Genomic DNA, 26387 nt, shown 5'->3' on the forward strand with positions numbered 1-26387 from the left:
GAAGGGCCCGCCCTCTCTCGTCACACCCCAACTCCAAGCCCCGCCCTACCGTCCACTTTTTCTAGAAGGCACTAGAATGTGCGAAGGCGCACGCGCAACCCGTGCCTGGACGAGGGGAGGAGAAGCTTCAGCCGAGCACCTCCTTCCTTCTCCCGGGCAAGATCCTTACTTCCGTTCTCCTACCTTCGCTCCCTTCTTATTCGTTCTCTAATTGGGCGAAAATGCTGAGCCCGCCCCCTCCCGGCTCCTCCCTTCCTGCTCTTCCGCACTTTTCGCTCCCCCCCCATCCCTTCTTTCGTTCCCGCCCTGCCCCGCGGCCGGGCGGGGGAACCGGTGTTCCCAGCAGTCCCCGCGGCCTCGCTCGGGCCGGTTCCACGCCTTAGCCGCCGCCGCCGCCGCCGGGCCTAGGGACCCAGACGCTGGTTTCCCGCAGTGAGAGTGAAACTCGACGTGTACCCCGCCGCGAAGATGGAGGGGCCTTTGTCCGTGTTCGGAGACCGCAGCACTGGGGAGGCGATCCGCTCCCAGAACGGTAAGGGCGAACAAGGCCTGGGCCGGGCCCACGGCGGTGCGCGGCTGCGGGCGCAGTGCCTTCCCTTTCTCTCCCGGGAGAGGGCCTGGGGTCCGCCACTTCGCGGTGGGGCGGCAGCGCCCTTTCCCCGCAGGCGAGGAATTCCGGAGAGCCCCGCACGTTTTGGGGATGTGTCCCGCTGCGTGTGGTTGGCCGCGGGTGCCCAGGCCCTGGAACTAGAAAAGCGCTCCCGGGCCTGGAGAGCCAGCTCCCTGCAGTGACACGTGCCGGTCGCGCCTCGAGTCCCCTTTGGTCCGGGTGCCCTGCGCCTCTCAGGTTCCGATTGTGACCAGCATGAGCGTGTATCTCAACCTTTGCGCCTCGTTTTAGGACCATTAGCCAGAGAAGACTAGTCTTAATTGCTCGTTTCGCTGAGGAACGAATGGCCGCAGTCCAGATGACTTTCCCCTTGTACCCCATTGGTTAGATTCTGCAGTAGATGCCGGGTGCTCCGTGTCCGGTTCCGATTCTTAACCCACCCATCGCTGACAGGTTTTGACGGTGCAGTTGGTTGAGGAAATTTCAGTTGAACGTTAGCCTACGTGGTACTTAAAGTGGGTTTTTCCTAGCAAACGGTACGAATTAGGCATTTGTTGTTGTTGAACCTCTTGAGAGCGCGTACACGTTGAATGTATGGATGCCTGCCCATCTTATTTTAAGTAATTAAGGATAGATTTGTAGATTTGGGAAATCCGGAGGCTGTTGGATGTCATTTACTCACTTTAAGCTCGAATGGCTATCATTTGGGGCAGTGGATTTAATTTTTTTTTTTCATTTCTACAGTCATGGCTGCGGCTTCCATTGCCAATATTGTAAAAAGCTCTCTTGGTCCAGTTGGCTTGGATAAAATGTTGGTGGATGATATTGGTGTAAGTACACCTGTTTGTTACTTTAAAGGAAAATAACAGTGCTTAAGCAGTTAGCTATGTGAATTCTCTGTTTTTATCACAATGCTGGTATTGGAAGGTGTGGTAAAGGTGATAATGGATTTGTGTTAATTTAAAGGCTGCCCTGTGTTTGCCAGTGATTGTGTTGTCTTTTTTCTTCCCTGCAAATTTCTTAGGATGTAACCATTACTAATGACGGTGCAACCATCCTGAAGTTACTGGAGGTAGAACATCCTGCAGCTAAAGTTCTTTGTGAGCTAGCTGATCTGCAAGACAAAGAAGTGGGAGATGGAACCACCTCAGTGGTAGGTAGTTTGTCACCTGGTAGATGGCTGTAGATTAGTTGTTTTCCTAAAATTGAACTTCCGACAAAGTGAAGCCATAAGCAGGTCATTTGTTTCTGAGTCAGAAATAAGTTATATACTTAAAAGGGAGAAAATTGAAGTTGTTTCTGGCATAATGATTCAGAAACAGAATTTGAAAATCAGTACTTACGGCTAGTTTGTACCGTTTAAAGGAGAGAAACTTAAGAGATAATATAGTTGACTCATTTTAAATGTGGATTTTCACAAGTTTCATGAGTTTTTCAGCTACAACAATATGTATACATCGCATACAGAGGAGGGTTTTTTTTTTTAAAGTTCTGTTTCTGTGTTGCCTGGGTGGCTCAGTAAGTTAAGCGTCTGACTCTTGATCTCAGGGTCCTGAGTTCAAACCCCTTGTTAAAAAAAAAAAAAGTTTTCTTCTCTCACTACCTGAAACTTAGAAGTTCCTAAAAATCTTCTCTTTATAGCTAGCTAGGGGAAGAATGTTACTGGCTTTAAACCAAAAAAAAAAAAGATGTTTTATATTAAATGCTAATGGGCAATCTTGAGAGTTCACAATGGGAGTGCAAGAAAGTAAACATGAACAATAACATGATACAAACTTCTCAGGATCATCCAGCAAACTGATGTAGTGTGCTTTGTAGTATAGAAACACTACTACTTGGTAAAGAGCAAATAATAGTTTGCTCTAAAACAGGCAGTGGTTTGTGGGGAAAATGTTTATATTTCTAGATTAAACTTCAAACCATGAAAAAATGGCATCTACCTCTTCTGAAATAACAAAAATAGTTTCTAAGTAACTTGTTTACAATATTATTAAAAATAAAGTGATTATAATTTCCTCAGAAGAAGCAGAGTTTTGATTTTTTAATGTCTTTAGAAGAATGGTTTTTTTATTTTATTTAAATTCAGTTAATTAACACATAGTGTATTATTAGTTTCAGAAGTAGAGTTCAGTGATTCCTCAGTTGCACATAACTCCCAGTGCTCATTACATCACATGCCCTCCTTAATGTCCATCACCCAGTTACCCCATCCCACCCACCACCATCTCCCCTCCAGCAACCTTCAGTTTGTTTCCTAAGATTAAGAGTCTCTTATGGTTTTTCTCCCTCTCTTTGTCACCTTATTTTGTTTTAACCTCCCTTCTCCTATGATCCTGTTCTGTGTCTTAAATTCCACATGAGTGAAATCATATGATTGTCTTTCTCTGATTGACTTATTTGGCTTAGCGTAATACTCTCTAGTTCTATCCATGCCCTTGCACATGGTAAGATTTTCTTTTATGATGACTAATATTCCATTGTGTGTGTGTGTGTGTGTATACACCACATAGAAGAATGGTTTTTAAAATAAACCAAGTAATAATCTAAAACAATATAGATCATAGGAGTAGTAAAGTCTTCAGTTGGTTCCTGTTGAGCACTTAATCTTTAAAGGTAGTAGATGTGTAGTTCTCTACTATTGTTCTGCAGAACTGGTTTGTAAGCCAGAACAGTTTTCAGGCTCCTATCAGCCTTTGGCCATTTGCATATAAAACACTGTAAGGGGCACCTGGGTGGCGCAGTCGGTTAATTGACTCAGGTCATGATCTCAGGGTTGTGAGATCTAGCCCCATGTCAGCTCCATGCCTCCTGCTTAAGATTCTCTCTTCTCCTCTCAAAAAAAAAAAAACTGTACAGTTATTTTTTTTTTTTTTTTCCAGATTCCCAGTAAACAGTTATTTACCATCATAAGCATTCTGGTTGATAAAGCTAATCATTTTAGTGTTGTTTTTACATACGCATTGCACATGTTGTCAGACTAAGAGTGATGAATGTTTTCTCAACAGGTTATTATTGCAGCAGAACTTCTTAAAAATGCAGATGAACTAGTCAAACAGAAAATTCATCCCACATCAGTTATTAGTGGCTATCGGCTTGCTTGCAAGTAAGCTTGTTTGCATTCAGAGAAAATTTTACAGTATGTGATGTTATAGTTGTAAACAGTTTGTGTTGTTGAAATGTTAATGACTAAATTTTATTTTGAAAAAATGCTGTTCTATAGTAATATTTGAAGTAAGAAGTAGGGTAATGTGGTGTTTTTTTTTCCCATTTGACTACCACATTTTCTCCCAATAATAGATTTTGGTGGCTATGCTTATGGGATAGATTAAGACTGCCATGATCTGAAGAGGGAGGATTTATTTGTGTCCTCCTCCTATATGAAATGGCCAAACAGAAAATTGGTGCCTAACACATTTTGACAGTGATAAAACAAAAAAGCTTGAGTAGTGAATTTATAAATGTTTTCTCCCACACACTTCAAACAGGGAGGCAGTACGATACATCAGTGAAAATCTAATTATTAACACAGATGAACTTGGAAGAGATTGCCTGATCAATGCCGCTAAGACATCGATGTCTTCCAAAATCATTGGAATGTATCCTTGTGATGGTTCAATCAAGTTTAGGCTTTTTTGAAAGCAAGATCTTGGTTAGTTTTTGTGCTGAGTGATAACTGTATTAAAATTATTTGCTCCCTTCCTTGCTTTTCTAGGGGGAGAGATAATAAAGTGTCGTAGTAATATGAATTGCAAGCAATGATAAATAGTACTCCAGTATTTTGATGGCATAATTAATGCTTGTTTCTTTAATGAGATTGCTAAAAGAAGTGCCTTTGAATTCCCTTGATTTTTGTGTGCACCCATTGTCCATTCCATGTCTCTTGTTCTCCTTAACTTTTGGCTTAGAAGTGGTGATTTTTTTGCCAATATGGTAGTAGATGCTGTACTTGCAGTTAAATACACAGATGTAAGAGGCCAGCCTCGCTATCCAGTCAATTCCGTTAATGTTCTGAAAGCCCATGGGAGAAGTCAGATGGAGAGTATGCTCATCAACGGCTATGCACTCAACTGTGTGGTGGGATCCCAGGGTAAGGCTTAGGATTTGATACTAAAGGCTACAATTTGCTTTTTGTGGACTACATACTATATACGTCCTTTAGGTGAGCTCTCCAAGACTAGCACTTACTGTTCTTTAGGAAAGCCCAGGGGAAAAGGAAATTGTACATCCAGGTTTTCAGTTTCGCTTGTGTAACTTAAGCACATAAAACTTAGGAAAAATGCAAGTTAAACAAAGTACATGGGTAGAGGCCATAAAAATTTGTTTGTAGGGTTAAATGTAATAAAAATGTAAATTTCTGTCTTTAAGGATAGTATAATTTAATATTTCTCACTATTATCCTGCTTTAAGAATAGCTGTATTTTTAAATTGTAACACTGTTATAGTTCTTACAAAAGGATTTAATATGTTCAATTATAGGCATGACCAAAAGAATAGTTAATGCAAAAATTGCTTGCCTTGACTTCAGCCTGCAGAAAACAAAAATGAAGCTTGGTGTACAAGTGGTTATTACAGACCCTGAGAAACTGGACCAGATTAGACAGAGGTATGTTGAGAGTTTATTTTTGACCTTTGAAAGAGGTGTTTGTAAGTTATACTTCTTTTAGAGCAGGTGACAGTAAAAAAAGTATACTAAAAACAAGGAGTGGGGCACCTGGGTGGCTCAGTCAGTTAAACATCTGACTTGGACTCAGGTCGTGATCTCAGTGCTGAGATGGAGCCCCCTTATGGGCTCTGTGCTCAGCAGGGAGTCTGCCTGTCCCTCTGCCCCCTCCCTGCTGCCCCCTGCCCCCCCATGCAATCTTTTTTTAAAAAAATAAAAACAAGGAATGTTACACTTCCTAGGTAACAGCAAGTAATCAACCAGTTGCCAGGTAGCAGAGGATGGTGATGATGCAACTGGATTATCTTAAGTGTGGGTGTCTTGGAGGACTTGAAAAATTAATTTTTATTTATTTTTTTTTAAACTTGGTTATTTTTGGGACGCCTGGGTGGCTCAGTTGGTTGAGTGTCTGCCTTCGGCTCGGGTCGTGATCCCAGGGTCCTGGGATGGGGCCCCGCATCGGGCTCTCTGCTCCTTGGGAGCCTGCTTCTCCCTCTGCCTCTGCCTGTCATTTCCCCTGCTTGTGTGCTCGTGCTCTCTCTCTCTGTGTCAAATAAATGAAAAAAGAAATAAGTAAATAAGCTTGTGTTTTTTTTTTTATTTGAGAGGGTGGGGGGATGAGCAGGGGGCGAGGCAGAGGGAGAAGCAGGCTCCCCGCTGAGCAGAGAGCCCGATGCGGGGCCCCATCCCAGGACCCTGGGATCATGACCCGAGCCACAGGCAGACACTTAACGGCTGAGCCACCCAGGCATCCCGAAAAATTAATTTTTAACCGAAGTCAAACTTCTACTGGAAAGTTAGAAAATGGTGGTGACTTGGTGTTTTAAGATAGATTCGGTGATAAAAGTACTATGAAAATTTTGATTCTGTGTGTGATTAACATTAAAGATACATCCAAGAATGTAATTCCTCAGATAAGCAGTGTAGCGTTGATTGCATGCTTGCTGTACACCAGGTGCTAGGGGATACTACATGGTTATGGACTGGTTAGCGTGCTAGAGAGCTAGAGTTCAGTTTGACTGCCTGCTTCCACTTGACCCATATCGTTCACATATTTTTTTAATGGTTAGTTGGTTTGTTAAAAAATAAACAGTAACTGACCCAAACCTACAAGAAATTTTTGCCAAGAGTCAGGCATGCTGTCTTCTTTTAGATCTGCATATGTACTTTTTTTCTTCCCGATAAACTGAAATTGTCCTTTCTTCCACCAAATTCCTCTAGTTTAAGTGTTCTCAAGCTGCATCTTCCGTTACTAGTTCTATTCCTTTCCTTTTCTAAATTCCAGTTGCAGCCCCTTTGTAGCTCTCTTAACCAGAAATAAAAGCCTCCTGCTCCCGGTACCCCCTTTCCTTCCCCATCTCTTCACAGCTGGATGTCCCAAGTTTTTTATACAAAAACTGTTTTCTGATACTTTATTTCTCATCTTCTCAGTTCTGTTCTGTTCTCCAGTGGAGGACCATTTGCTAAAGTCACTAGTGGTGCCTAGGGTAAAATTCACTAGACACTTTGAATCTTCATTTGACCTTTATCCAGCTGGTTGACTACTCCCTTGGAACGCTTGGAGAGGTGGTGAGTGGCTTTGTGATACTGCCCTGTCTGTATTTGTCTGCCTGGGCAGCCCCGGGGTCTGCTCTGCTGTCCCCGGGATAACTCCTTGTCACTCCTAGGACTTCAGATACTATTTGTGTTGGAGACTTCCAAATCTGTTTTTCTGAGCTCCAGACACCTATGAACACTTCTTATGCATCCCAAAGTCAATGTTTAAAACTGAACTTAGGGTGGTACCCATAAATCTACTTTTGCCGTTTTAGTGCCGTTTTTTGCCCTTGGAGAAAACTAGGAAATATTCTTAACTCCTCTTTGTACCTCGTGCCTTTCTGTCTCCTAATCTCTAATCAAATCTCTTGCCAAGGCTGTTGTAGAGGCAGCCAAGCCAAGCTGGTCACCTGGGTTTCACGCTCTTTTTTTTTTAATTTTTATTTATTTATTTACTTGACAGACACAGCAAGAGAGGGAACACAAGCAGGGGGAGTGGGAGAGGGAGAAGCAGGCTTCCTGCGGAGCAGGGAGCCCGATGTAGGGCTCGATCCCAGGACCCTGGGATCATGACCTGAGCCGAAGGCAGACGCTTAACGACTGAGCCACCCAGGCGCCCCAACCTGGGTTTCACTCTTGTCCCCTCTCCCAGACTGTTTTCCACACAGCAGCCACGTTGACCTCATCACTTCCAAGGGCAGAGCTTTTTGTAGGTTTCCCATTGCTCTGGATAGATTTTTTTTAATTTCTTACATGTTTTTTTCACTGTGGTCTGGCCACACCTGGAACTAAGATCCTCCAAACTCTTACCGTGCTGGTCCTTAGTAAGGTTCTTCCCTCTGCCTGTGACATACTCTCAGCCTACTGGTTTTGACTGGTTAGTTTTTTACTTATTTTTTAGCTGGTCAGTCTCTCAAAGAAGCTTTTCTTTCTCCTTCAATCTAAATTCTACTCTACCCTGAGTTCTGTACTTGATCTTCCTGGGCCTTAGCATGGTTTTGTGTGTTTGTAGGACTCAGACTGTAAGCTCTAAAGTTAGAGCCTGAAGGATGTGCTTGGCTTCGCAGCTCCTGCCCACAGTGTGGCATCTAGCTCAGTATTCTCAGGGAGGTTAATTTGAGGTTCATCTTGAATTCATTTTACTTTAAAAATTCTTTGAATGGTGGGGCGCCTGGGTGGCTCAGTCGTTAAGCGTCTGCCTTCGGCTCAGGTCATGATCCCAGGGTCCTGGGATCGAGCCCTGCATCAGGCTCCCTGCTCCGCGGGGAGCCTGCTTCTCCCTCTCCCACTCCCCCTGCTTGTGTTCCCTCTCTAGCTGTCTTTCCCTCTGTCAAATAAATAAAAACCTTAGGGGAAAAAAAAAAAATTCTTTGAATGGTAAGTGAGATTATTTCAGTGATTGGTATTTTGCCTTCTTCAAATCTGTTTCCCTTCCCCATAGCTTGCTTATGATTTCCATCTTGTGTCTGCCTGCCTCTTGGCAGGCTCGCGTGAAGAACACAGGGGCGTCAGATGCACCTTTTGAAAACTGAACTCTTTCTCATCCTGCACCATTTTAGCCCAGGAACCATTGACTGACCCTCCCCATCACCTCAGCCATAAACTGAGACTTCTGTTCGGACCATCTGTTCTCATCAGACATGGTCTTCGATCTCCATTTACCGCCTCCTTACCTCACTCCTCCATCTTGCCAGTGCAGTCTCCATCCTGACGTCAGGGGATCCTTTTGAAGACAGATTTGATAATACTCTTATTTAAAAATATTAAACTTGGTAACAGTCCACACTCTAGCATCCCTACAAAAGGTTTTCCGTTTTCTGGTCCTACTGGCCATTTCAGTGCTGCACCCCTCTTAACTCCAGACTTTCAGGCTTTCGTTGTCTCACCTGGCAGGCTGGAGTCTGGCCTCTCACCATCTCTGCATTCCATTGTAGTAACACTTTTTCAGAGCATGGTTGACACCCTTCCCTTCCTGACCACAGTGTTTGGTTAGGAACTCCCACTGGGGTGGGGGAGACAAGTGATAATTTTAAATTATTTGAACTTTTCTGTAAATTGATTTAAATTTTGGTCACAGAAGGGAATGTTTGATGTAATTTAATGTGCACTTATTTTGTGGAAAGTACTTGATGGAAGATAGAACTAGATTAACAACACAAAAGATAACTTTGGGTTATCATCTTTGTAGAGAATCTGATATCACCAAGGAGCGGATCCAGAAGATCCTGGCTACTGGTGCCAACGTTATTCTAACCACCGGTGGAATTGACGACATGTGTCTGAAGTATTTTGTGGAGACAGGAGCTATGGCAGTTAGAAGAGTTTTAAAAAAGGACCTCAAACGCATCGCTAAAGCTTCTGGAGGTAGGGCTTCTGTTGGCTCCCAGCTGCGGTGTGTCACGTTACCGTATACACCAGCGTGTCTCTTTATGTTGGGATGTTCTCACTGAGCAGTTTCAAAAATATAGTTTTTACTTACTCCCTTAATGCTTTGTGCTGCAGATACATCTTACAGAGCCACTTTTCATGTTACTGGAAAAGTTCTTTGACTGAATTTCTTTACCTCAAAATGACATAGTTCCGTGTTAGGATAAAAGGACAGCGGTTTGTCTGATGCTTAACTGCAAACCTTAAATTTGCACCTATACATTGCTTTTATCATAAATGTTTCTGAATTTAAGACAGGATATGAAAACATTCATTGGAAAACCATGTTTACAGATCTTTGTCATCATTTTAATAGCAACTGTTCTGTCAACCCTGGCCAATTTGGAAGGAGAAGAAACTTTTGAAGCTTCGATGCTGGGACAAGCAGAAGAGGTGGTACAGGAGAGAATTTGTGATGATGAGCTGATCTTGATCAAAAAGTAAGCTGCTTTCTAAATTACAAAGCTGTACAGATTTTATTAGTGAGTAGATCACCTTCCCATTGATTTGCTGCTCTAGTCTTTCAGTGATAGGAGCGGTTATACGCATGGGAGAGAACAATGTTAGGCCGTGGTTAATGGAGGTGGAGTGACCATTTCATCTCCTCTGCGCAGCCCAGACACTGCTTCTCTGTGTCTGAATGAACTGTGTGAGCAGGATTCAGTTAAGGTGCTTACAGTGAATTTCTGTGTAGATTTATTTTATAAAAGTACTGATGTCAGAATTCTTTATTTTTTTGAATAGCACTAAGGCTCGTACATCTGCATCAATTATCTTACGTGGGGCAAATGATTTCATGTGTGACGAGATGGAGCGCTCTTTACATGATGCTCTTTGTGTGGTGAAGAGAGTTTTGGAGTCAAAATCTGTGGTTCCAGGTGGGGGTGCTGTAGAAGCAGCCCTTTCCATATACCTTGAGAACTACGCAACCAGCATGGTAAGAAGATCTAATAATGTGTTTTTTTCAAGAAGGGCACGGGACACCATCCCTGGCACTTGGTTGCTAAGGCCTTCTCTGAGGCCGGCACTGCTGCTGTGGGTTTTGTGAATACAGCTCGTTGTCTTTCTTCTCAGGGGTCTCGGGAACAGCTTGCTATCGCGGAGTTTGCAAGATCTCTTCTTGTTATTCCCAACACACTGGCAGTTAATGCTGCCCAAGACTCCACAGATCTGGTTGCAAAGTTAAGAGCTTTCCATAATGAGGCTCAAGTTAACCCAGAACGCAAAAATCTAAAATGGTAAGCATACAGTTTGTCTCTTTCATGGTCATCCGTGTATTCTGTGTGGTAGTTTAGCTTTGTTTTAAATTCAAGAAAGGTGATAGCTAGTGATTATATTAGCGTGGGTGTATTTTAGTTAGCATCTCTGATTTCCAAATCTCTTCCTGCTTCTCTGGGTAGTCCCTGTACCTATACAAGGGTCCCACAGAGGCAGAGGGGGATTGTTTGGGGGTGATCTGAATCTTCTGAAGCAGCCCCTGTTTAAGATGTTAAATGATGTTTAGAAACAGCATTTGTACTATCCTCTAACCTTTCTACAACTCCTTCAGTACTTCTCATTACTTGTCATCAGCTACTGTAGTCTTAGAGGTCTACCATAAGGTCCCAACATTTTCCAAGATGAACATTTGAGTGGAGTGGCCAGATTTAAAGAGCTGGAATGGGATTGGTCTACATTATACAAGAACCCGTTTATCGTTTGTTTTTTTTTAATTGCAGGATTGGTCTTGATTTGGTTAATGGTAAACCTCGAGACAACAAACAAGCAGGGGTGTTTGAACCAACCATAGTGAAAGTGAAGAGTTTGAAGTTTGCAACAGAAGCTGCAATTACCATTCTTCGAATTGATGATCTCATCAAATTACACCCTGAGAGCAAAGATGACAAGCATGGAGGTTACGAAGATGCCGTTCACTCGGGAGCCCTTGATGACTGATCTGCTTTCTCTTTTATTTATAACAATGTTGGATGCACTTCTCTTGTTCCTCGAGTATTACATATTAAAAAATAACAAGCTGTCAAGCCTTGGGTTCTTAATGAAAGATGTTTTCCAGCCTCACTTTGGTCCTGTGATTTCACATATTGTAATTTAGTACCTTTTTAGTTTAAAAAGAGATTAGGTTCCAGTTGAGTTTAGGCATGATTAATTGTTAAGCAATTTCATCCTCTTTGAACACACATTGCTATGCCCATCCCACCCCCGATGCACAGGGCAGCAACACCACGGTGTCCACCCATCCGCTCCATCGTGTGTAACAGGGTAACAAGAATCCGACAGCCAGATGCTCCAAGAGGGTGGCCCAAGGCTATAGCCCCTCCTTGAATGTTGACCTAAGAGGGAAAAGATACATACCATTTATTCTCTGAACATAGGGTAAAAATCCTAAATTATCTTTTCCCTTTTAATGTTACACCAGTAAACTGTCCTTTCAATTTCCACTTTTATTTTAACTGCTTAGGAACTTTATACCCATGTGACATCCACCCTACCTTACTAGTTTAGAAGAGTCACAATGCTCTGTTTGTGTCAAAAGTGAGTGGAGTCCAGGGGTTTCACCCTGGGAAGCAATAAAATAACCAATCCCAGCAGGAGCTTCCCAGTGTCCGCCCAGTTAACAAGACGGCCAGTACCTGCCACACTGTGGAGCTCTGTGTACCTAGGTTTTGCTGTTTACAATCAAATTTGCATTGCAAATGTTCACCTGCCTGCTGTCCTGGGGACTGCCTGCTCAGGCTTACCTTCTCTGGTTTTAATCCCAGTTCTTTAGTTATTGCAACAGAGAGGGCTGCAAATGCTTCGTTGATCTCAAATATGTCCACATCCTCCAGGGACCAACCTGCTTTTGCAACCTAAGGGAAAGATTAATGGAACAGAGGTCTAAAAACCCAGGTGCAATCTTTCTTGTAGATACTAGAACAACAGACTGTGATATTAAAGGATCTCTTAAGGATTCCCACATGAACCTAGTGATACCAATTCTAAGACTATGGATAAAACTCCTCTGGATTCTAAAAAGTTTTGAAGCAGTAACATGTTAAGCATAGGTGAGATGATCTAGGTGATTCATCAGTTCCGCTAAAAAGCGTTATGATCGAAATGTTCTCGGCTGTTGTTTTGGCAGGGAAGGAGACTATAGAGAGAAAACTACATGAATAAGCTCACTGAAGGCTAATGGGAAGGCTTTCGTACAAGAGAAACAAAGCAAATGAAATAGGATAGGAAACAAAAGCTCAACCTTGGCGTTTTGGAATGGAGAGGATCTGAGCCAAGGTTTAAGAGGCGGAACTGAAAAGGGAACTACAGGGTGTTGGTCTGGTCCCAAAGAGGTTCGTTCTACCAACAAAGAACAGGTGCTAACATTCAACAGTAAACTCACAGCTTGCTTTATCGCTGGAATTGGTCCTGTCCCCATAATGGAAGGCTCCACACCTACTTGTGACCAGGAAACTATCTGTGCTAACGGTGTGAGCCCTCGATTCACAGCCTCTGACTTCTTCATAAGAACCACAGCTGCAGCACCATCATTTATTCCTGTAAAATACAAACGTCTTCATTTCTGAAATGCTCATTAATTTGAGTTCTATACCTGTGTCTACTTTCTCTAACACCTGGACACATGCGTTCAATTATTCTTAATACATCTTGGCAAAGTCATGTGCCATAATTCCTATTTTACAGTGTAGTTAGAAATGCGAAGTTTGGTAATATGACCTAATTGACCACAACATTCTAACCAAGGAAAGTGGAAAGCTTAAAAGACTGGGGGAGGGAAGAGTAATGAGAAGAAATGGGAGAAAGAGCCTTGCTCCCACATAAAGCATCGGGAGTTTCTGGTTTTGGAAAAGCATCAAGGTAGGAGATTAAACTTTGTGGTTCCCTAGTTTGCTTTTTCATTTGTATGTCTAGTTAGGATGTCAGGAAGTCAAATCCATTCTTTAATATATAGGTTAAGTCGAAAATAGGGCGATGATAAGTAATGATCAAATACGAGAAACTACATCTTCCCTTCAAGCAACTAAAGGTCTTAGCATAATTTGTACATAAATAATAAATGAAATGAAAAAGGCATTAATTTGGTAGACCTAGCAGAAGATGGTATTCCCCCAACTGCCCTTTGGGAAATCTAACCTGAAGCATTAGCTGGGGTGACTGTCCCTGTTCCATCTGTAAGAAAGTAAGGCTTTAACTTTGATACGGCTTCTATGTCGGTCCCATGGCGAGGAAATTCATCTGCTTTCACTTCAGTAAGACCTGAGCAAAGGAAGATGAATTAACCAAAATTAGTACAGAGATGGCCGTGAATGTATTAGGAATGGTGGAGTTCTCGGACATGATGTGTGAGGCTTCAGATTTGGAAAGGTTTGTTTAAAAATTTATTAAAAAATACTTTCATTCCAACAGGAAAGCACACATAAAAAAGTTGCATGTTCAAACATTTCATAAGCACTGTCCTCATGAGATACTTTGAGTGTTTTCCACATCCACAGCCCCTTCTGAGGAAGGCAGTTCTTTGTGCAAAAGGTGGCTAAGGTGTGGGGCGTAGGACTTGCTGGTTACAACCGACGTGATGAGGGAACGTCAAAGGCACTCTCCTAAGGGTTGGACGTAAGCGATGGCACTTATGGGCAACAGAACAGTTTTCAGTAACAGCTCTTTGACCGGAGCATTCCATATTAGATAACAGCAAAGGACCCCAAAACATGCACCCTCATGAAATATGAAATGTATACAGATACATACAGGAAGTAATGGATGTTCTGAGGAGATTGAGCCTGGAGGGGCAAAACGTCACTGTTGCCTCCTAACGACCATGAGCCAATGCTCCAGTTTCTCACACAAAACCTGCTCCATCTACAGAACGGTGTGCACACTCTGGACCAGGGGTGCTCGGTGCTGACAGTGTCCCATGTTCTTTACCCTCCAGCACCCCATAAACAAGACCCCCACCCTGCCATTTTCAGGCGTATCCAAGATCAATCTTTTCTTTGCAACCCGAAAGACATAACTAAGACACGATGTATAGACATTCCTGTGTATTATTTCTTGGAGTATTACTCTTACCTATAAATAGGCACGCCAATGTTCAAACCATTACAATCTATATACTCACCTTTTCTAGAAGATACGAAAACTGGTATAATCTCTTTGTCAAAATAGCCAGCTTTCTGTGCACTTTCTGTCCTGTTCTGGGACAGAACTGCAAACTTGTCCTGATCTTCTCTGCTCACTTGCCATTTTTTGGCTACATTTTCAGCTGTGAAAGAAAATAATAGTAATAAAGCAAAAGACAAACATTTTCAGGAACTGGCTTTTAGTAGCTCAGGTTTTTCACCTGAAACCGAGCACTGCACCCCCCCCCCCCCCCCCCCCCCCCTACAAGCAGGCCCGCTGACAGGCTGAGACAGTGCTCTGCAGCCGTCTGGCCTCCCACGGGCGATGAATTCAGGGAGGCTGCAGCGACTCTTAAGAAATCATTTTTTTCTTTGCTTCCTTCCTTCTCTTTTCCTTTCTATTTAACTGTCGACTTTCAGAAATGTCCTTCATGCAGATTCACCAACTGTTTATATTTCTGCCCCATTTACTTCATCATTCTCTCTCTGAACCACCTGAGAAAAAGTTATAATCATGCCTCTTTATCCCTAAATTTTAATTTCTTTGTATATTTCCCCCAAATGGCCATTTTCTTACATAAGCACAGCTCTCAAAATCCGGAAATTTAACACTGACACAGGCCTATTATGTAATTCTTGGTCCATATTCCAGTTTCACCTTGTGTCCCAGGGATGTCCTTTGTGGCTAATTTGTATGTTCAGTCCAGGATCACGCCTTGCACTTCACTGGCAATCTCTTTAGTGTCTTTTTATTGGAACAGTTCCTCACACTATCTTTGTGTTTCTTCACCTTGATATTTTTGAGGAGCAGGGGCCAGTTCTTTTATCAAATGTCTCCAATTTAGGTTTCAGATTGCCTCAAGATTAGATTAAGATTTTGCAGAAAAGCAGGTATCCCACTGACATGACCTTCTCAGTGAATCTTATCAGGATACTTGTGATATTAGTTTATCTCAGGTGGTGTGAGCTTTGATCGCTTGGTTAAAGTGTCTCTACACTGTAAAGTTACTATTTTTCCATTTATAATTTTTTAAAAATTTTTATTTATTTGAGAGAGCAAGTGAGAGAGAGAGAGAGCACAAACAGGGGGAGGGGCAGAGGGAAAGGGAGAAGCAGACTCCCCGCTGAGCAGGGAGCCAGACGTGGGGCTCGATCCCAGGACCCTCATGACCTGAGCCAAAGACAGATGCTTAACTGACTGAGCCACTCAGGTGTCCCTCCATTTATAATTAATCAGGAAGTTATGGGAAGTTATTTTGACATTATGAAGAAATGTCTTCTTCCTCATCCAATTTCACCCACTACTTTTCACATTCCTGATTTTCTTATTGCATCCTGAACATTACACAGTTGCTATACTGTTGAACATCTGGATTTTATTATCTTCAGCAAGTATACTGAGTTTCATTCCCACTAACATACTGGCAGATCATCTGGATCCTTTTGAAGCTTATTTTTTTAAGCTTATTAGTTTGTGTCTAGAGTAGTCTTTACTCTAGGGCTAGAGGGACCCTGCCCCTAAACTGTGGTCTTTCTGAGATGTCAATGGAGTGTCCAGTGGGTTCAGTAAAGTTTCTACTCTGCACGGTCAGAACTCCTATGTCTCCAAGTAATCAATTCACAACTCCCTAGCAGCTGTTTCTACTGGACCTGGTAGGGTGTTGTCCTACACATGCATTTGACCCAAGAGATGAGGGAACCCTTATGGAGATTTCTGGAGCTCCTTTCCTAGCTTCCTTCTCTCCAGTACTCTGCCCCTCAAACTCCAGGAATCTCAGCAGCTCCAAACTCTGACCTCGGCCTCCCCAGTTCAATGGCCACCATCCCCCCAGGTAGAAAGTCAGTGAGAGTGGAGTTTTCCCTTCTTTCAAGAATCTCGGGGCGCCTGGGTAGCTTAGTCGGTTAAGCATCCGACTCTTGATCTCAGCTCAGGTCTCGATGTCAGAGTCATGAGTTTAAGACCCACGTTGGGCTCCACGCCGGGTGTGGAGCCTACTTTAAAAAAAAAAAAAAAAAAAAAAGAATCTCAGTCTTGCAACTGACTGCATTTGAGGTAGAGGTGGGGTTGGTGTGGGCGAGTCCCCCACTCTCGTCCAGGGGAGCCCTAGAGCAGCCCCCTGGGGAGGGGACCCCAAAAGAAGGGCAACAAATTGCTCTGGGTGGGGGAAAGCGAGGTGCTCTGCTAACCCGCCCCTCCCTCATCACAGGATTCTGTGGGGCAGAAAGAGGGAACCCGAGGCCCCAGTGCCCTGACAGGAATCTCCAAACAGCCCTCTCAACTATTTCGGATGCTGCCCAAACCTGGGGTCTATTACTTCCCCTGGGCCAAGATCCGGACATGGGCACACTGAGAACATTCAGCAGGCTGTGGCTGTGTGACATGACTCAATCCCGAATGACCCTGGGGGCTCAGCATGGATCTGACAGCACAGGATCCTGGTCTGCACCAAGTTGGTGGAGCCGTGCAAGCCCAGTTAGACTCCCAGTACCTTGTCCTTGGGGAGCTCGAACACCAGAAACGGAGGAACATGTTCCTCTATATAAATCTAGGAGGAAGGGTTTCCCAAGGCTGACAGGAGGAAAGAGCTGATAGGCATCAGACGGAGGCTCTGTGGGGAAGCCCTGACTGTGTGGAAGGAATGCATCTACCCTTGCTAGAACAAGCCCTCCAGGAGCAGAGGAGGTACCAGCAAGAGAGTGGGAGCAGTTCCTGGCAACCGTCCCCCACAACCTGCTCCTGAGGCCACGCCCACTGGAGATGCCTGCATCACTGTGGAGAACATGCAGGACCTTCCCCGGAGTGACAGCCTTTGTCCGGAAGCAGAGAGAAGGGGAGTGGGGGGTGGCTGCTAATTTGGATTGTTCCAGACACCCCCTGCCAGGAGCCTGCAAGAGGCCGAGCTGTGGGGTGCTGGGGGCTGAGCCTTGAGTGGGAATGTGGAGGGTTCTGGAAGGTCCTCACAAATAAGGGCCCCAGCAGCGTGTAAAAAAAAAAAAAAGAATCTCAGGCTTATATGATTCTTGGTCGATATTTGAAAACAGTAGCTTGGGGCGCCTGGGTGGCTCAGTTGGTTAAGCGACTGCCTTCGGCTCAGGTCATGATCCTGGAGTCCCTGGATCGAGTCCCACAACGGGCTCCCTGCTCAACGAGGAGCCTGCTTCTATCTCTGACCCTCCCCCCTCTCATGTGCTCTCTCTCATTCTCTCTCTCTCAAATAAATAAATAAAATCTTTAAAAAAAAAAAAAGAAAACTGTAGCTTGATATATTTTGACCATTTTTGTATTTGTATATTAGGGAGTCTAGTCTTTACTAATTACTACATCATGGCCTGAGTCTTTTTTTTTAACGCAACAGAAATTTAGTTTCTCATCTCCGATCAAGGTGTGAGCAGGTCTGTTTTCTCCTGAGGCCTCGCTCCCAGCCGCCTTCTCGCCAAGTCCGCACACGGTCTTTCTCCCGGGCTCACATCTCCCGTATTTCGTCCTCTTCTTACAAGGACGCAGTTAGACGGCATTTGGGGCCACGGTAAAGGTCTCATTTTAACTTAATTACTCCTTAAAAGGCCCTGACTCCAAATACAGTCACGTTCTGAGGTCCTGCGGTTTGGGCTTCAACATAGGACTTTTGGAAGGTCGTAATTCAGCCCATAACACCTCAGAAAGGGCTTGGGAGCTGGATTTTCAGGGACAGCCTCTGGTGACGTTGAGACAGTCAGCTGTTGTAACACACTTCGAGAACCCCTGGCCTGGCCTCGACGACCAGGAAGACCCCGGCCCGGCGCACATAGAGGCTGCCGGGGTGTGGCCACACTCTCTAGCCATCCCTGCTGCCGCTCTAGCTCACGGGGGCCAAGACGCCTTAGCTCCTCACTGCTCCTCTGCCTTGACACACACTGTCCCCTCTGCTTAGACTCTTGCTCTTTCCCCCACTTTCTCATCTGACTTCCGTCTGACTTCTACTTCTCCTAGACACAGAGCCACTGCCACCTACATTTAAGGGTGTGTAACCTCTCAGGGCTTGTTTCTTCAACTAACTCTACAATGAAATGTCCCTTCTGTTCTTGAGTTTTACATTCCAAAAGTGGGAAAGACAGGAGCTCGTTGGATTTTCTGGCTGCTCCGCTGGTTCACCTGGACCGCAGGCGACTAAGGCAGGCCGGGTGGCAGCGCACAAAGGCAGCGTGAGGCATGAGAAGTACCGGGTCATCTCTGATAACCGCCTTGGCCACACAACCGCGGTTCGTGGGCCCTCGTTTCTTCCCACAGTAAAATGGGAGATTGCTCAGAGCTCGGGAGCCCCGCCCACCTCTAACCTGCAAAGGTCAAGGAGTCACAGCGGGGGGGACATGCTATTTCCTCAGTTGGGCTCAGCAAAGCGGAAGGAGCCCTGCCATCTGTGATGCAGAATGATCAGGACATGGTCCCTGCCCTTCAAGAGCAGAGCACCTGCAAAGCTGACAATTATAGGATCTCTTGTAAACCTTTCCGCCCTTGGTCTGTTTTTGGCTGTGTCTGCGTTACCTGTAATGCCCATGTGGTAGCTGTGGAATGCGTCAGTAAGCCCGTCACAGAGTATGCTGTCGGCCAGTGGCATTTCCCCAATCTTGACTCCTGCCCTCAAATGAATCAAGTGAGGAGCCTGGAAACAAGAAATACAAATGGATTTAGGATTGTTTGACACTAGTCCTCTCCTTAGGATCCCACTCAAAACTATCCAGTGGTTCCTCAGTCTTCACCTAGACCACCCCTCTGTGACCCACAATTCTGGCCCACCCTCTTCCCGACCCAGGGTCTGGGGCCTGAAGACCCTTGGAATCAGAAGACTACTCTATCCTGCCTACTCCTGAGAAGCTGTTACTCTCCTACCTACCTATTTCCATTTACCGCCAAATCTCTCCATTCTGTGTCCTATTTCCTTAAGGACCTCATTTATTCTTTCCAAAGAGGCAACAAGTTATCTGTTAAATGAGGAGCTCATCTAAAAGCATAAATGATGCTAACAGTGTGTCACTTATTTTGATAAAAGACATAATGCCTATAATGAGAATAATCAGGTTGCCTAATTAACTAATGGGAAGGGATTTCTGGGTGGGGAGCTTCTTAACTCCTACCAATTCAACAGCAGCTATAATAGGATGGAAACATTTGGGAGTCAGAAGATCTCTATTTGAATTCTGGCTCTGGGCCTCAGTTTCCTGATCTGTAAATTGGGAATGATACCACCTACCCTCTGAGGGCTGTTGTGACGGTTATGTATAAAAGCACCTTGTGAAGGACCACACAGACACTGGTGCAGTCCCTTCAGTCACTCTGATCCTGTTTAGTACCTTCAACTTACCTCCTCCTGGGCCTCAGCAATTGCTGAGCAGAATCGGCCTCTGTCTAGGGGATCCCCAGGTCAGACCCCGAACTGCCTGTAGGAAGCAGGGGATATACTTTTTCCTTTTCACTGCCGTGCCAATTTGAGGGCTGGACCTTGGTGAAACAAATCCCGCCTGGTCCTCTTTTCCACATTCTATGCTTCCAAAAGGTCAACTAAATTGGGTCCCTGGGGTCCTCCTTGTCAAGTGCAGAACAGTAAGTGAAAACATCTGCTTTTGACTTTTCCCCACAATGAGAAAAAAATTTGAGATGAAGGATACCAACTGACTAATGTTATAGGTTTAATTCAGAAAATATTTTATGCTTTGGTAACATTTTAGAAAAAAGTATATTCTGTTCCAATCACACTGGCTGATGGGCTTTTTCTATAACCTGGATCTCCCATGCAACTTGGAAGACTAATTAACAACCAGGTAGAGGGACACCTGGGTGGCTTAGTCGGTTAAGTGTCTGCCTTGGGCTCAGGTCACAATCCCAGAATCCTGGGATCAAGCCCCGTGTCAGGCTCCGGGCTCAGTGGGGAGCCTACTTCTCCCTCTTCTTTTGTCCCTCCCCTTCCCCCCCAAGCTCATGCTCTCACTCTCTCTCAAATAAATAAATAAAATCTTTTAAAAAATAAAAATAAAACCATCCAGATAGGGATTCAAAGTTGAATCCATTTTTTCAGGGTTTACTGTTTGGTTTCAGCTCTTCTATGGGTCAGTTTACTCCGCTATGGCACAGACATGAGTTTATTAGTGAGAGGTGAGTGACAGCCATCTCTCCAGAGGCCTTACCTTGCTCATACTTTCCATGCCTCCTGCAACCACAATGCTGGAGTCTCCTATCCCTACTGACTGGGCTGCAAGGCACACGGCTTTTAGGCCTGACCCACAGACCATTTGGCAGCTCCATGCTGGAACCGAGTAAGGGATTCCTGCACCCACACTGGCTTGTCGAACAGGATTCTGCCCACAACCTGGCAGAGGGAACACAGAGACCTCACAGTAATCAAGGAGAAGGGCAAAATATTTAGATCAAAGTGCACAGATATCAGATTAACAACTGGGCTCCTGTCACTTCCCAGCCAAGCTGAACCAAGCCACACTCCCAACCAGACAGAAAAAGGCCCATGTCCACTCTATACTTGCCAGTCTAGCCCCTGAATATGGATTATCCTTTGCTTGTGGACATAAGCTTTCTTTTCCACAAGGAAGTTATTAATATCATAAGAAGGAAATGTTCTTCTGGTGATCTTTTGACAGAGCTTGAATAAGCACACTCTCTTCTAAACACAGGGCAGAACTTGGGCATTATTCGTGTTTCTAACTAGGGCTATGAGCTTCCATGATCATGGCTTAAGACATCTAGCATGGGGGCGCCTGGGTGGCTCAGTCGTTAAGCGGCTGCCTTCGGCTCAGGTCATGATCCCAGGGTCCTGGGATCGAGCCCCGCATCGGGCTCCCTGCTCGGCGGGGAGCCTGCTTCTCCCTCTGCCACTCCCCCTGCTTGTGTTCCCTCTCTCGCTGTGACTCTCTCTGTCAAATAAATAAATAAAATCTTAAAAAAAAAAAGACATCTAGCATGGTAAGAGGGTTAAAGAGGAAAACTTCTTCCCTTCCTTGATATTCATCACACATGGTTAACTGGTTATGTAACAAGACATGTACAAAATCAGAACTGACAAATACCTTTCTATAACTCAACTGTGGGGACTTCCTTCAGGGAATGGGAAGAAATACATTACACATATAATCGTAGCAGGGAAGGGAATGGAGCGGAAAGTTTCAAATATTCTCAGTACCCATTGTCTATTATCAAAGGATCAATATTTATACAGTGGTCACTCTGCTGCCAATTTCAGATACACCCACACCTAGTACCTTTCCTCAGTGAGTTTGTTAGCAAAAACCAGCACATGGGTCACAGACAAAAATTTAGAGATTATATTCATCACAATGTTCTTTATCTGGGATTAGACTGGTAGCCCTGAGACTGAGAGTGAAAACAGATACAGGAGAAATTATTAAAAAGAACGAGGAGCGCCTGAGTGGCTCAGTTGGTTAGGCAGCTGGCTCTTGATTCTGGCTCAGGTCATGATCTCAGGGCCCTGGGATTGAACCTCAAGGCGAGCTCCAAGCTCAGCAAGCAGTCTGACTGAAGATTCTCTCTCTCCCTCAGCCCCTCCCCGTGCTCATGCACACACACTCTCTCTCTCAAATAAATAAATCTTAAAAAAAAAAAAGGAATCAAAATACCTCTGAATTAAACTCATAGCATGCTAGTTAATAAAAAAAGACATTATTTAAGGCTCCTGCTTTTGAAGCTACAATTACATATGCATTTAAGTAAATAACTCCTTCATAAAAATATTATGTGTCTATTCATAACCCCCATCTTCAAGGTAAGAAATGAGTGTTACACATAATGAACTAATAGCCTGGCATTTAGCAGAGTATGAGTTCCATGAGAATGAGGATTTCTATCTGATATGAACACTGCTTATCCCTAGTGGAAAGAATAGTGCCTGGAGCACAGCAGGTGCCCAGGTAATATTTTTACAGGATTGTGGAGGGCACCTAGGCTTAAGGAGCCGGACAGGTGAGGGTTCAAATACTAGCTGCACTTCAAACTGTGCCCCTGAAAATCTCATTTAATCATTTGCAGAACAGATAATACGATTCAACGGACTTACGGAGAGGATTCAATAAAGCAATGAAAGCACTAAGCAGAGTGCTTTAAAGGCCCAGCATTCAGCAGGTCCTCAATGAACATAGCTATTATTTGTATTATAATTATGTGGAGATACTAGAGAGGACAGATGTGGAAGAGATAACAGAGAAACCAGCATGACAGACCCTATGGCAACTAAGTCTGAATCGTGGGTCTGGGAAGGAAGGAGGATGTGGGCTGAAGGCAGCCAGTCTGAGAATATTACATATTTTAAAGCCCTTGAGAGTCATGACAAAGTGGTAGGCTCCAACTTTATGGCCCCTAAGGACAATTTGAGAAAGGATAATCAGGAATTGGAACTACAAAACTATAAAGTGAATATAACAAAAAATGGGCCAGGTCTCAGATAGGGTAAGGACAAAAGTTGGTTGTAAGTGAGCACTACCAATTACCACTAGGAACAATTAGAATTTATGCTACTGAGTGAGCATGAATCTAGTTGTTTGTTTGTTGTTGTTGTTTTGAGATTTTATTTATTTATTTGACAGAGAGAGACACAGTGAGAGAGGGAACACAAGCAGGGGGAGTGCCCCTCATGAATCTAGTTATTAATAACTAGGAATTGTCAGTGGTCACTGGTCTATAAACTTAGTGGGAACCAGAAGTGAGACTGGAGCACTCTTGGTGACTCACCTGTCCCCACCCAGGGAGTGACAGCCCTGTGAGGAGCAGGAGGTGAGCCTTATGGGGCCTGGGGCAAGGACCTCACTTGTGTTGTTGGAGCCCTGTCCCCAGCACCTAGCACAGTGCAGGGCACAAAGGAGGAATTCACACATTTCTGTTAGATGTGTGTGACACTTTAGGGGCGTATGGAGGGCCGTGTATACTCTCTTGATGGGTGAGGCTGGGCCTGGTTCTAAAGAATGAAAAAGGCAGTGGAGGACGGTGGTCTAGTCTAGGTTCATCAGAAAACGCCTAGGAAAGTCGCACGGTGTTAAGCTGGACAGTAGCCAGTAACGGGGGCTTGGCAGCGGGGCAGCAGGAAGAACCCCACCAGCGGGAACTCCGTGAGCAGACCTCCGGAGGTCTGAACTTAAGTTCAGACCTCTGCAGAACTTAAGTTTCGGGAGCGGGAGGTGTGAGGGGGGTGTCGATGGGCTGCTTCCAATGAACCTGACCTCCGCCGGGATCTCTGAGGAATTACCTGCTGCCAAAACGTGTCCAAATATGACCTCCGACACCTCTTCGGGAGCCACGGCGGCTCTCTTCAGGACTTCTTTGATGACGGTCGCGCCCAGGTCATGGGCAGGGACGGTGGCTAAGGCACCATTGAAGGAGCCTAGGGAAGAAGGGAAAGCTCGGGCGATGAGGAGGGCGCCCCGCGCGGCTCGAGCGGGCACGGAGCGGACCCGCGGGAAACCCACGCATCCATTTCCCAAGCGCCAGCAGATGCGCTCGGCCCACGCTTCCCTAACAAAAGGGGTCCACAGTCCCGCGCGCCCAAGGGCTGTGAAATCTCTACAGCGCTAAGCACCGGAAGGCAATTCTCAGGAATCCTCCATTCACCAGAGCGGCCCCGCTCAGACCACCCAGCGACCCCGCCCCTGCGGCCACGGGCTGACATGGTTCCTCCAGGAGCTGGCCAACCAGAGGACTCGAAAGAGAGCGCCCACCTTCGCCAGCCAATGGGAAGGCAGGGCGGCACGGTGGTTCTACCCGGGGATCCAATCAGAGCACGCGAAGCGGAGTAGGCCTCAGCGGGCGAGGATGGGGTGGGGCTGCCGGCCGGCGGGCCCGAGAAGGCGCGGAGTGCCGGTTCCGGGGCATCCCAGGGGTTCCGGGGTCCCCGCGGCTGAACCGCCGCCGGCCACTTACCTATGGCGGTCCGAGCCGCAGAGACGATGACCACGGGATCAGAGCCTGCACTCATCCTGCCGCACGACCACTTCTCGAGCTGCTGCCGGCCCGGCGCGGCGGACGAGTGAGGCAAAACCTTGCTCGGCCGCTGACAGGCCGCGCCGGGGGGCGGAGCCGCAGGCCGCCCCGCCTCCGTCTCCGCGGGCGTCAGTGCGCAGGCACGACGGCGGGGCGCGTAGCGGTGAGGTTGGCTGTTGAGGGGGCCTAGGCGGTGGGCGGGCCCGCGAGACCCCGGGCCCAGGCCGAGACACACCCCACCCTCACCTCAGGCCCTTATCCGAACACCCCAGTGTTGTAGTTTGTCTTGACGTTTTTGTTTTGGGGGGCGAGGGCAGGTTTTTTGAACTTAGTGTTTTTCGAGCCAGTGAGCACCACCCAGCGGTGACAGTACCCCACGTTCAGCCCAGGACTCGGATCCCAGTGGTGAGAATGTGGGTGCGAATCCTGCCAGCTGCAAGCCTGCGGGCGGTTCTTTTGTGTGCTTCTGCTCTGGTGGCTTCGAAAGCTCCTCTCCGTTTTGCCTGGGCGCCAATATCATCCATTCATTAGAGGTTAACTTGGTTCTCCTCTGGGCAAACCCTTTTCAGTGCCTTCCTGCGGGGTTGGCACCATTTGCCTTACAATTATGCTGGCAGATCAGCTCCAGCGCTGATGTGTGAGGAGGTCGGGGTGTCTTAATCCCACAGACCAAAACATTTCCTCCAATAACAGTAACCCACTCTTCAGCCTCAGGTTTGGGTGTTTTCTCTTGGACACACCCCACAGTGTCGTCTAGTCTTCCAGAGAGAGCTCTTGCTTTGTCTTCTCTCCAGCCCTCAGGGCATTGTTGGACCCACAGTAGGGGCTTAATGCATTAATAAATATTAGTGAATTTTCATGATATTATCCAAAAGCTTTAACAATCCCCAAGGGCTGCATAAGACCCCATATAGAGGTTAGAGTCAGCCACAGATATGGAAACTCAAATATTTGAATTGGGGTGGCTCCGTTGGCAGAGCATGCAACTCAATCTCGGGGTTATCAGTTCTCTACCCCACACTGAGGGTAGAGATTACTTAAAAATAAAATCTTTATGGGTGCTTGGATGGTTCAGTTGGTTAAGCATCTGACTCTTGGTTTCTGCACAGGTCATTATCTCAGGGTTATGAGATTAAGCCCCGAGTTGGGCTCTGCAAGAGCGCAGCCATCTGCTTGAAATTCTCTCTCCCTCTGCCCCTCCCCCTGCTCATGTGCACCCATGCACTCTCTCAAATAAAATCTTAGAAAAAATTTAAAACTCTTAAAAATTTTTTGAATAATTAACATTGAACAATCATCGATTGTCAATATTGGCAAGGTGTGTTTGAGTACACACCTGGGTGGGGTAATCGGCGATAGCTGGAATATCATGGATTTAGACTTAATACTTTTCACCTCTTTCCATAGATCCAGTTATAATGATTGATTCCCAACATCCATTTTACTGAATAGATATGTGACCCAATCTTCACCACAGAAGGGTGAAGGAAGTTTGCTGGTTTGGTTCTGGGAACAATAGTCTCACTTCTAAGAAATAGAAAGAAGGATGGATCCTTCTTTCCTTTGGACAGTGTCTGGGTGTGAGGCCTGGAACTGCTGCATCCACCTTTTGAGTTTGAGCGGAACCAGCATGACCCTTGGCAAGACCAACACACTGAGGAAAGCAGAGTAGAGGTGGAAAGAGTACAGCCTTCGAGGGCATCTCTGAGGTCAGCCCTAAGTTCAGCGTCTGAATTCAACCTCTGATTTTCCAACTATGTGAGACAAATACTTCTTGTTTAGGCCAGCTTGAATTAGACAAGCTATTGTGTCACATGCCACTGAGAACATCCTGATTTATCCACACTGAATTCCTAGGAGGAAAGTAAGATTTTTGGATACGGTAGGAAGGAAAGGGGTTTCTAGGCAGGCAGTGCTTGTTGAGAACACTGGGGCAAGAGAACTGGGGCAAGAGAACTTTGTCACAATGTTGTGCAAGGGAAACTGCTGCCAAGCCTGAAAAATCCTTCTGAAGAGCTTTCAAGTAGATTGAAAACACATTAGGTCCTAGGATACATTAAGACTTTGCAGAGG

General features: G+C 45.4%; 3 protein-coding genes and 2 non-coding genes across 5 annotated transcripts; 4 read left to right on the plus strand and 1 right to left on the minus strand.

Annotated features, from left to right (window-relative positions):
• The first annotated feature begins 292 nt into the window (after positions 1–292).
• TCP1 (t-complex 1) lies at positions 293–11251 on the plus strand. Its single transcript, XM_021693081.1, has 12 exons — positions 293–532; positions 1355–1440; positions 1635–1763; positions 3616–3713; positions 4096–4206; positions 4516–4697; positions 5087–5213; positions 8995–9170; positions 9550–9673; positions 9978–10170; positions 10308–10471; positions 10952–11251. Exons 1-12 carry the CDS (start codon positions 469–471, stop codon positions 11166–11168), a joined length of 1671 nt encoding a protein of 556 aa, XP_021548756.1. The 5' UTR covers positions 293–468; the 3' UTR covers positions 11169–11251.
• On the plus strand, positions 3871–4010 carry LOC123325639. Its single transcript, XR_006540570.1, has one exon. It is a non-coding gene; the product is annotated as a small nucleolar RNA SNORA29 (small nucleolar RNA).
• On the plus strand, positions 9729–9858 carry LOC123325635. Its single transcript, XR_006540566.1, has one exon. It is a non-coding gene; the product is annotated as a small nucleolar RNA SNORA20 (small nucleolar RNA).
• ACAT2 (acetyl-CoA acetyltransferase 2) lies at positions 11162–24392 on the minus strand. Its single transcript, XM_021693082.2, has 9 exons — positions 24255–24392; positions 23584–23718; positions 20504–20685; positions 18867–18984; positions 14344–14487; positions 13362–13484; positions 12610–12764; positions 11972–12082; positions 11162–11563 (listed from the first exon to the last, which is right to left on the minus strand). The coding sequence occupies exons 1-9, from the start codon at positions 24307–24309 to the stop codon at positions 11393–11395; spliced, it is 1194 nt and encodes a 397-aa protein (XP_021548757.1). The 5' UTR covers positions 24310–24392; the 3' UTR covers positions 11162–11392.
• Positions 16633–17085, plus strand: TEN1 (TEN1 subunit of CST complex). Its single transcript, XM_044917515.1, is given in 5 exon segments — positions 16633–16666; positions 16669–16767; positions 16770–16805; positions 16808–16874; positions 16965–17085. Coding segments are annotated over 5 exon segments (357 nt in total).
• Positions 24393–26387: the final 1995 nt, after the last annotated feature.

This window comes from Neomonachus schauinslandi, chromosome 8 (genome assembly GCF_002201575.2).
Source record: "Neomonachus schauinslandi chromosome 8, ASM220157v2, whole genome shotgun sequence".
Classification (NCBI taxonomy): domain Eukaryota; kingdom Metazoa; phylum Chordata; class Mammalia; order Carnivora; family Phocidae; genus Neomonachus; species Neomonachus schauinslandi.

Excerpts from the sequence above, each read along its gene's own strand:
- TCP1 (XM_021693081.1), top strand. The coding sequence starts at position 469 with ATGGAGGGGCCTTTGTCCGTGTTCGGAGACCGCAGCACTGGGGAGGCG. Across the intron at positions 1,441-1,634 it reads TGTTGGTGGATGATATTGGT|GATGTAACCATTACTAATGA; the intron begins GTAAGTACACCT and ends CAAATTTCTTAG. Across the intron at positions 4,207-4,515 it reads TCTTCCAAAATCATTGGAAT|AAGTGGTGATTTTTTTGCCA; the intron begins GTATCCTTGTGA and ends CTTTTGGCTTAG.
- ACAT2 (XM_021693082.2), bottom strand. The coding sequence starts at position 24,309 with ATGAGTGCAGGCTCTGATCCCGTGGTCATCGTCTCTGCGGCTCGGACC. Across the intron at positions 13,485-14,343 it reads TTTCGTATCTTCTAGAAAAG|GTCTTACTGAAGTGAAAGCA; the intron begins GTGAGTATATAG and ends TCCTTTGCTCAG. Across the intron at positions 12,083-12,609 it reads TTCCAGCGATAAAGCAAGCT|GTTGCAAAAGCAGGTTGGTC; the intron begins GTGAGTTTACTG and ends TCTTTCCCTTAG.